This window comes from Etheostoma spectabile, chromosome 13, assembly GCF_008692095.1.
Source record: "Etheostoma spectabile isolate EspeVRDwgs_2016 chromosome 13, UIUC_Espe_1.0, whole genome shotgun sequence".
NCBI classification, from domain to species: Eukaryota; Metazoa; Chordata; class Actinopteri; order Perciformes; family Percidae; genus Etheostoma; species Etheostoma spectabile.
Genome location: NC_045745.1, coordinates 9808588 through 9819854, shown reverse-complemented (window position 1 = coordinate 9819854; position 11267 = coordinate 9808588). Strand labels below are relative to the sequence as shown.

The window sequence follows — 11267 nt, the reverse complement described above, 5'->3', positions numbered from 1 at the left end:
CATGCCGTGGCAGTCGTACAGGGTGACGGGGCTGCTGTGTGACACGGCGTCGAAGCAGACCTTCCTTGTGTGCACGGGGTCACCCACCCGAATATCCTCCCTCCAACCAAATGTTAACACCTGCAGGGAACACATCAGCTGTAACAAACATCCAACGGCTCTCATCCTCCATTGCTCTTTCTGAGGTTTCTAGCATTTTTCCCCAACCACAGGAAAAAAACTTCTGTGTTCAGTTTTCTTTATCTGAGTATGAATGTATGAGAGAGTGTCACATGTTGTAAAGGTTGTCAAGCAAGAATTTTCACTTAATCATGTTTTTATATTTAGTAAACAAGTCGAGTTTGCATGACATACACGTCATTGACAGCAACTATGCAAATATTACCATGTTGACATTAATGTTATATCGTTACCAGGTAACCATAGTCCTCAGAAATGATTGCCATCATTGCCATCTCAAGAGCCATGTTAGTACAGCTGAATACACCCGAACAGATGAACAAAGACACACAGGCCTGTCCCTCCGTTTAGTTCTAGAAGAACTGGCCAATGGGTAAGTCTAACCATTAACCCTTGCTTGAGCATAGTCACGTGTCATGGTCCTTTTAGCACTTCATGCAGCGTAGAGGAACTGTTGTACAAAAACCTCCTAGGTCAAGAAACTGAGACCTCATGAGACATTTGAAAGTGTTGAGTGCCACCTTACCTGTCCATGACTCCAGGCCACCTCGCCCCGCCCTTTCACACAGCTCTCCAGGCGGATGGGGCTCCCTGACACAAAGTGTTTGATCTCCATACACATCCCGCTGCCCACGTTCCGTATCTGCAAAACACACACAAGAAGACATTGAGATGAAGTCAGGGACTACTGCAGGGCCCCTGTGTTTTTAATTTAAGGGCATGGTTGGTAACTATTCCCAGTATGCTCTTTATCTATTCTTTCAAATGGTCTTTACATCCCGACAGCAATGAATAACTTATGAAAAATTAATGAAAATAATCCGTCATCTTAAGCTGCTGTACTCCTGTAAAAATGCCCGCCAATCATTACCTCGGTCCGCTTGGAAAGAACCAATGAAATGCTTTGTTGCCCATTACGCTTACTCTACCCCTCCTGTGTCGTCGCCTTATGGGGGAATGGGACATGAAGTAAAATTGCGCTCCTTTCTCTGCTCTGAAGCTGCGCACCAGCGGTGCTAGTGCACGTCTGTGTGCGGGCGGAGCCCCGAGAGCATGGGGGGGGATTCGACAAAGACCAGAAGAAATTCTTCTTCCAGATCTTGCTAGCTTTTCAACATTACCAACCCTGCCTTTAAGTCTGAAAAGTTGATTTATTACACAGATTGTGTGAGCTGTGGCCCTGCTTGCCACTGTACTGTATTTCATCATACGTTTCTTATTAAATGGCCTTGGATCAGCATATAATAATCCTGATTCAGTATATGTCTACTCTTACCAATGTCCTTGTGTAAAGAATATATCTTGCGCATCCTTTTTTAATACACAACTGAACATGTATCTACATTCCAGAAGACTTTTTGCTGCTGGTTTGCTGTTGTTTTTTTACACTTGGAAGGGCCTAAAGGCATGTTTGGCCCCTGGGTGTGCACCAAAGATGCTCTGATGATACTTAGATACGAGGAGGCAAACATCCTGTGTTATTGCAAAAATATCCAATCTCCAGTTTGATGCACACCCCTCATTTAAGTTTGGAAAAATCCACCTACTATTTCCTTTTTATTAAGGTGTGTGCTACATACAGATCACTCTACAGCCCAATCCAATCTTCATTCACAGCAACGATGATTTGTCATCTCTTGTTTTCCTACCTCCCCCACTTGGTAGGACTAGTAGATCTGCAAAGTCTAACTCTTGTATAAACAATACATAAAGGGGCGGAGATACATGCTGTAAACATTCCTGGCTCAGCTCACACCTGAGGGGGTCCAGGGGCGTGGCTTCCCGGGGAGAATGTTCTTCCATTAATAGCTATTGTAATTATTATTATATCATTTTTCGAGCCATTTTACAATAGGATGCCTGACAATCTATCTGTACATCATTTTTCAACACACGATTGTTGCCTGTAAAGGGGAAAATCATGGGTACCCAGATAACCTAGCCTGGTTGATACCAGACCCTTCTCAGTTGGAACTGAGTGGATCTGAGGAAGGTTCATTCACAGCCCGACGGGTTGCTGCGCTTCGGTGGCCGTCATCTTGAATGTAAATTAAAAAGCTGATTGCTGAATGGTTGTGATTGGTGCCTCAATTTGGAAAAATTGGAAATGGACTTGAATGGGCTCTTGCCAGAAGTTCAACAGGTTTTTCCTAGGGTACAGAGAACCCATTTTCATTTAGATATCTGGGGGTAAGCAATCAAGGGACCCCTTTTCAAACGGCTATGTCTGTTTTTGCCTCAACAAATTTAAGCCTAACTTTGGAGCCTAAAAGATTCAAGGCTTTTGAAAAAACATTTAAGGCTGAAGCCCCAGAAACCAGAAACACAAACTCATATTGAAGGAAGTGGTTTATAGATTTGTAACTACAATAGATTCATGCCATAATTCTGAATAAATCAATGATAAGCTTACAAAGCATGGTCATGGTAGATATATTAATTTCAAACTGTTTGGTTGTTCCGAGAACCAGAGTTGGGGAAGGAGCCTTTAGGCATTAGAAAAGGTAGAAACTGGATTAAGCCTGGAGGAAAACTCTGTTTTCAGCGGTTTATGCTCATTTCCAACATCCTTTGATATTGTTATTCGTCCTACTTTGTCTCGGCAGATTTTCTTTTTAGTTCTGAAATAATAACCAGACTTTAAAAAGCAGGGTCAGTGCTGATAGTGGGTTAGTGAGTCCATTGCCTCATTATCAGATGACTTCATTTTCCCATGCACCTGTCAGTCAGCTGTGCAGTACAGTAGAGCATATATGATTTAATGTGCTGGGAAAATTAACTTTGATTTACTGACCTATTCAATATTTAGAGATGGGCAACCTTTAAGGTCTCATCCATCCATCCATCCATCCATCCAAGAATAAGTTTAGATAATAAGTTAAAATACTACCTTTGTGCTCTGTTGTTTTATAGTGACAAACATGGGTGCACATAAACGTTTCCAATCTGTGTGTATTGCTCTGTATGTTTTCTATCTTGGAACACAGTTATCAAAGCAGTTTTATAAACTAATCCTTACCTCTCCCCACGCAGCAGCAGGAGGCTCCACCATTGGGTAGTGTTTGGGCAGATCCCAGGCCACCTCCCTCATGAACCACTTGAAGTTCTTGCAGTTGAGGCGGTTCCTCAGCTCCTTCTGCGCCGTCATGTCGCCCGCTGACAGGTGGCGGTACTCGGGCCGGCGCTGGTAGACATATTCGGCGTATTCATCCATCCACACCTCCGCCACACGCTTTAGGTTCTGAATTCAAAGGAGAAAGTGAGCCGGGTGTATTTAAATTCATTCACTAATCAGCCCACGTTTCTAAGCAGGCTTCCACACTCTGCCAGAATGTCTCAGAGCCTCCCACAAATAACCACAAAATCCCACAGACCCTGGCAGTGAGGAGGATCTTGTGGAATCACATTGGACTGTTTTGTGAACATAAATGTTTACACAGTCTGCTGTTGGTACTGTAGATTAGTCTCAGGGAGTCAGCTCTGACAGTGGCATCCATTTATTGCCTTGGAATAGTCCCGTCAACTTCCGCTATCAATGTACGGCTGTTCTCAAAATTCCTTCGATGCAGGAAACAACACCAAACTTTGAACTGGCAAGCTACACGCTGAAAATGAAAAAAGTTTTGAGGAAAATTTGGATCAAGGCAAGGCAGGCCTGCTTGGTTCTTAGGGCATTTCCTCTCTAACTTGGATGTTTTGGGAGCGATTGGTGGGATCGTTGTGGACGAAGTACACGGAAAAAAACACTTGTAAGAGCAAATTACATTTAACCATGTATCCAGCTATTTTAAATAGCTCACAGTTAACGTTATCTAATATTCTGAGGTGCAGGGAGCAAATGTTCCACCAAAACAAGTCGCTTCCCGAGACTGTCTTGCAGAGCCACCGTCGCTGCGTCCGGAGCTTAATGCCACCAAGACCATTGTGATTGGTTTAAAATGAAATGTGTTTTTGTCCTCTGCACTGCGCTCAGACAGGAGAAGGGGACAGAATGTATCAGCATGTTTACAGACTTTTTCCTTTATCATTCCTACCCGTTTTCGGACTTGTTGAAGTGATGTGGGCAGCTGAGAACGTAAGTTAAAACTATTCTGTAGCTTCCTAGACTGTCATGGGTGTTACTGCCTTGTTATTTCCATACGTGTTCTGCTACGACGTGGAAGTTTAGCCCGTGGTACGACATGACATTTGGGGGGGGGGGAGAGAGAGAGAGAGATTATTGCTTTGATAATATTGCTGTTGCTGTGTTTCTTATTGCATACAGCTGATGCATGTGCAAATTGTTGAATATTACTTGTGCAGCCACTTGTTGATATTCAGGTTGTGTTTGCTGCGAACGAGCTATCACCAGTAAATAGACCAGCCGGTGGAGCACGTGCTTAAAAGTTAAAGGTGTATTACACTGTTGGCTCCGTTATGGATATGTCTGCTGTAATAGATGTGGCTTATTCTCTGTTTGTGTTTCTAAGCAATATGTTACATTTATGTTAATTATTACAGAGAAATAAATGTAATTCTTAGTATGGTTTCTTGTTATAGGCTGGTGGCTGTATCATTTCGTTTGATGAACAATGTTCACAGTAAGTCAGACATCCATTAATCTGCATTACTATATGCTTTTATTTAAGAACCACATGCAACTTCAAATAAAACTTCATGAAACACTAAGAATAAAGAAAAAGTTTGAAGCACGATAAACCCTAAGCCTAAACAAACAGGGATGACCCTGATAATGTAACAGCAATTTGTTCATGTTCTTCTTCCGTACCTTTTTTATAAATGTTCTTGTTTTATCTGCAGGGTCAGGCGGATTCAGGACCATCAGCATTCTACCGAGGTCCAGTTTAAATACGGTTGGTCGGAATAAAAATTCAAAACAAAGGCCAGTGCCTTTCGCTTGCATACTAAGCCGAGTTCCAGGCTGTGGCAGAGCGAGGCATACATAATGAATGATGTTAGGCTACAGCCCAGATGTATAGCGCTTTTAGACAATTTCTCATTCTATGTGTGTAGGTACTTTAAAGCATACGAAGGACAAAGAAACTCAAGCTCATTCTTTACACTTCCACCTGCAAAGGCTATATGTTGGACATGGTGGATACACTGCCCGCTGCTGCCTCTCGTCCCTGGTGGTCTTGTGTCAGTAGATGCTGAGCCGAATGTAAAGTTCACTTGTGCACGGAGGTCAAAGAGGAAAGTACTTAGTAGAGGACGTTCGAACGGAAAACACTGCTATTTGTTATACTGCACCACTTAAAGATGAGCACACACTAGGGCAATGTGTGAGTGTGTACAGTATGTGTTAGGGGTGGGACAACATATTGATACGGCAATACATCATTGTCCTTCTTTGTAATATAAGAACAATACATTGGTGCCAAATGTCAATATTTTAATAAATAAAATGGGGCGCTCCAAATAGATTTTCCTGCTCCCAGCATGGCTACTTCAGGGCTCCTCGAGGTGGCGCTCAACAAATAAAACAGAAGTGAACTAGCTAAAGAGGAAACAGGGTGGCGGACCGCAGTTTGAGGGAAATAACAGATGCCTCAGCCACGTTTAAGTTCCTAAGTCTGGAGCCATAGTTGCTCTATAGTTATATCTATATATCTAAATATCTATATATAGATATACTGTATAGACTGTATGTATAGCGTCTATATAGTCATTTTAATTTCCAGACTGAAAAACCTGTGCTGCAGAAATGTGCTGTCCTCTAACAGTTTGGACTTGCAGTGAACAAAGAGAAAAAAACAAACATGCACTGAACCTTTTCACATCCATTTTTGTCAGTATTGATTCCCTCGCCTAGTATGTGTTTGCATACTGTACATGTCGTGTTTATTTGTCTATTTATTTGTGCACTTAATTTTAATTAGACATATGGGATAATTAGACTAAATGTATTCGATTAGTCCTTGTTTTAGTTTCCCTGTTGTTCACTGCTGCACTGCAAAGGACATAAGTTCTTTTTACAGTGTGTGTGTTTGTGTGTGTGTGTGGGTGATAAGATGGCCTTTCTAATATTGCAAGAGCATAACTGGATTTTGCTCATTTTATTGTTTGTATAATCTTACTGATAAAAGCGTTCTAAAGAGACACAAGAAAAAATAAAAAAGAGATGCAATAAAGAGGAACTGCTAATATAATTGGACTATTATAAACATGCGAGATACTGTATTGTTACTGTGAACAAGCTTTGCTGTCTGAGCTATTCAAAAGCCACAGAAAACCTGACAATGGAATTATAACATTCAGACCTGATGAATGGGAAATATTCAAATGAACCAGTCCTCCAGCTTAGAAGAAACAGTGTTATTACGACTACCAGTCAGCCTGTGGAACTGTTGAATGCCATCAGCCATGGGCTTGGAGACGACACATTATTTAACAGAGTTTCTTAATAAACTTGGGACATTGAAAAATGTGGATTTTTTTTTTTTTTTTAAGGAATTATCGGAAGTGTCAGAGCCAATGTTTTTTGGAGCTTGGCCAATACAAGGCACTAAAAGTCAGCATATCCAGATGCCTGTGGCATTCCTTTTAACCAATTTCTTTTCTGAAATCACTTTTACGTCCTGTAACTATCGAGCCCCTAAAGGGATATGGGGATTATTGTAGTTAGAGAGAAAAGTATCTTATACTCACCAGAAACTTTCTTGTGCGCACAAGATACTTTTCTCTTGAGCATGCAAAAGTATCCCATGCTCATGAGAAACCAATCTGAATACCAGTCAGAATGAGGTATTTATCGTCCTGAAAACACAAAGAAATGCACCTGATAGTAATCAGAGCGAGAGCGGCATCTTCTGCTCCCCTGCGTGGCCTGTAGGCAAATTGCATGGGGTCCAATGCATGCTCAGTGATCCTTAAAATCTGTGACCTTATCAACTTTTCAGAACTTTTCATTAGAATTGAAGCAGGAGCGACAGGTCTAAAATCATTAAACACGTTAGAACTGCTACATTTAGGGACTGGGACCAGCATCCTTCCAGATGTTTGGTACACGTGTCTGCAGGGATTTCGTAAAAATATATTAGAATAAGTAACTCAGCTCTCTTGTACATGTTTTAATTAAATTGATAAATGTTATCAGGTCCAAGGCTTTTATTAGTCCCCGTCCTACTAAAGACATTTCCAACACCTTTATATGTGACGTTGAAGTGCTGGTTAGTCCTACTTGTGTTACACCTGTTCCTAGTCCTTGTGTCACCTGTCTCTTGTTTCCTCCCAACCTCTTGTATTTAGTCTCTGGTTCCTTCGCGTCTTGTCGGATCATTGTTCTGTTTCTGTTCAGTGTTTGTGTTCTGTCTTGGATTCTGTTTCTGTCGTGTTGGGCTTCTCTTGCCTCGTATGGTGTGTTTGTTCTGTGTTCTTGGAGATTTTGCCTGTTTTTCCAGGACTCTTTTTTTTGTTATTAAATCTTTGAACTCTACACTGCTTCGTCGCCTCTGTATTTGGGTCCAAACCACTCCCGTGACAGTAGTCTGTTGTGCTGGGACTCAGATGTATAGAGGATATCTAACAGCATTGTAGTGCCACTGAAGCCCTGTATGAGACGGTGGAAGAACTGCGACTGATCTGCTGTATTGCATGTTGTCGTGACCCGTGGAGGCATACAGGACAGTACAGTGCAAAGAATCACCTTGGCCAGGCTGATCCCACCAGGGACTTTGTAGGGGACGTACTTCCTGTAGATGTGTCCCACCCTGGAGCAAGGGATGTCCTCCATCCGACCACCACACATCCACACCTGCAGAGAGAGAGAGAGAGAGAGCTCTTTCATCAGGCAGAGCTACATTGTATATAGAAGCTTTGTCTGTCTTAGCATTCAAAGACAGAAAGATAAAAGATATTACAGACATTTTTTTTATCCTGGAGCTTAACAATTCAAACACAAGGTAATATAAGGTGCAAGTGCTCAAAGGTCGGATTTTTCCTAATTTCTTTAATTTAAAGGCATTAAGCAGGCGTTAAGGTCAATTTCCACAAGAAGATTTCTTTTTAATTCCTATTTTGAGACGTTAAAATGGGTTCCTAAACTGATGAGCAACACTGTATATTGCATTCAAATCAACTCAGACGTGTTGTAAGAAGGGTTTGTGAATCTTCACTGGTGGCTCGATTTAATTCGACTGAGATTATCCTGTCAGCGGTTCAATACGATCCGATATCCCCGCATCCCGATACACCACGATGCGTCACCTCCTCATAATTATTATACATTGCTACACCTGGCTTTCATCAAAAAAAATCAACAGGTAGGCAATGATCCATTATTGTCGTTCACTGCATTGATGCAGAATCGGATAGGTCAGCATCGCAATATATCAATGCAATAATTAATTTCAACACCCCTAGTTGTAAGTGTAGGGGACGTGTCCGCTACGCCCTTGGGTATATTGCACAGCAGGAGGTGACACAGGGAAAAATATGAATAAATATGCATATATTGTCAAGTGAAAGAAAGAAACAAAAGTTTTTAGAAAGTTGTGGAAAGGTAGAAGGGAGTTGAAGGAAGGAGACGATCAAGGAGAAGCGCAGGAGACGGATGGCTAAGAAGAAAGAGGCATGAGGTACAGTGGTTCTAACAGGCTTAGAACTCCTCGGAGACCAAGAGGAGGAGACGAGTGAATGCAGAGGGAGAGGCAATAAAGATGAAAGGCCAAGAGACCAAAGAGAACACAGCGCAAAAAAACAAATTATGATATGGTGGTGACCGGACTTCACCTGAGCAGCGGGGTCAGATTAGAGGCAGGCTTTCTGCAGGTTTTACCAAGTCAAACTCAAGACTTATTATGACCTTTATAAGACCTTTTATGAATGACATTTAAGACCTATATAACATTAATAGAGTACTTTCAAAGTATATAAATGTAGTCCAAGTGAATACAAGTGACCATGGATTAATAATAATCTGTACATATACAGCAAAACTACAACTCCACGGAATAAAAAAAAACATTTCAATGAGCCTTAGACGTAGGAAAATTTAAGACTTATTGCCATATTTTCAGTGGCAATACTGTATTGATACACAGACACCAAGTATGGCTCTTTTATTATATATTATATGTGTTGGGCAGTTTGTCCCATTTTGCAGCAAAAACATTGAAGTGATATGAACAAACAGAGAAATGTTTCCTTTTTAGATAAAACAGATGTTGACAAAGTTTCTTTTTGGGGGGCGTCATTTGAAATTGGGAAAAATTAGAAGTTGGAAAAAAGGTTATAAATTGCAAAGATCGCAGGAATATTGTATCGTGACATATGTATTGTGATGATATATCTGGAGGCGTCTGGTAATTTCCTCCTCTACTGTTTAAAATGATTTAGGACCTAGTACACAATTCTGTGAATTTAAGATTTTTTGATGTCTGTAATTTAGATTTTGAAATTTTAGAATATTTTAGATATTTGTAACCCTGAGAGAGAAAGACTACTCTGCCGAGGTAAGGTTTCGCCGGATGTCCGTCACATTCTGCTTTCTCTGTGTTCACGTTGCAAACTCCGGTCGCTTCGAGAGACAGTGCCGCGAACTTCCCAGATAGGAACGTAAATACATTCCCAGGATAACTGCCGGACGGCCCTCACCTTCCGCTCTGCGTGTGTTGCCGTTCTCAAAATCCCTTCGCTTCCACAGAACACCAGCAGCCTTCGAGCTAGCGAGCTACACGCGGAAAATGTTGAGTTTTAAAGAACATTTTGATCGAGCAACAAGACAAGCCTGCTTGGTTCTTTCAGGGAATGATTGTAAAGATTTACAAAAAATATGTTTACGTCATTTCCTCTCTAACTGGGACGTTTTGGGACCGATTGGTGGGATTGCTGTGGACCAAGTACACACGGAGATAGACAGTCCTGGTGAGAGATAATGAGGTGTAACCATGTATTAGCTAATTTAAATAGCTCACGTCACTGTACTGTTTCAACAGTTAACTTCATTTAATGTTGGATGTGGCGTTTTCTTTTGCGTGGTGCAGATGTTCCACCAAAACAAGTTCCTTCCTGAGGCTATTTTGCAGAGGCACCATCGCTGCGTCCGGAGCTTAGCCCCGCCCAAGACGATTGTGATTGGTTTAAAGCAATGCAAACAACCCAGAGCAGTTTTTATCTCCTATCCCAGAATGTACCTGTGGTGTAAAGAGACCTTAACCCACAGCGTTGTGGAGATGGCGCTGTCAATGCGAGACTAAAAAAAGACCGAGCCACTGGGATGAGTCTTTTGTTTAGTATCTTATGACACTGTTTAGTAACCAGTAATTCAGCTTGTATAAGAGGAACAATGGCAAATGGAAAAACTAACCGCTAACGCTGTTCAGGGACACAATGAATGCTGTCTTTTTGAAATACTAAAATCAAACAATGCGATTTTAATATCTTTTAAGGCACCTAATGTAATTGGCTCAAGTTAAAATAAAGAAAAAAAAAGAAAAAGCCCTTTCTTGACAGTAATTTTTTCTTGTTTCTTTTCCTTTCCCTTGTCTATCTCACATAACAGACACATCCAGCAGTGGCTCCTCGTTTTAATCCTCCCACTATAATGAAGACAACAGTGATGATTCTCCCTCTTGGCTCGCAATGCTGAAAATAAGCCTTGAGAAAGAAAGGGAGGCAATGAATATGATGGCGATGAAAGAAAGACTTAAAGAGACAGCCGGTGAGATGGAAAAAGGGTTTTGTTTTTAAGACAATAGCAAAATATGAAGTAGGGAAATGAAAGGCTGGAACATAACATGGAAACCAACCAGTTAGGTTTGAGAAGAACGAGGTGACTGCCTTCCAAATGGTTTCTCAGGACCGGAATCTTTTAACATGTAAATACGATGTATGCTGTTTTAAGGTTAGAGGCTGGCTGGGAGTTCAAGAACATGGAGAGGAATACGGGAACATGAAATCTACATTATTTTTACATATAGAATGACTTCCAGGTGTAGGCATGGACTACGCAAAGTTCAATACGGTTGTGGAGGCAGAGGTCCCCTTCCTGCCATGACACGACTTCCGGTTGACTTCAGTGAATAGACAGGTGTTGGGCGCCTGGGTAGCTCACCTGGTACAGCGTGAGCCCATATATATATATATAT

General features: G+C 41.4%; 1 protein-coding gene across 1 annotated transcript in view; it reads right to left on the bottom strand.

Annotated features, from left to right (window-relative positions):
* The window catches only part of galnt10 (UDP-N-acetyl-alpha-D-galactosamine:polypeptide N-acetylgalactosaminyltransferase 10 (GalNAc-T10)), an 81534-nt gene that overhangs the window by 279 nt on the left and 69988 nt on the right, over positions 1-11267 (bottom strand). The window contains exons 8-11 of the mRNA XM_032534308.1: positions 7826-7933; positions 3200-3421; positions 707-823; positions 6-120 (exon numbers count right to left, since the gene is read on the bottom strand). Of these exons, the coding sequence (XP_032390199.1) occupies positions 6-120; positions 707-823; positions 3200-3421; positions 7826-7933 (562 nt within the window). The remainder of the gene's footprint in view (positions 1-5; positions 121-706; positions 824-3199; positions 3422-7825; positions 7934-11267) is intronic.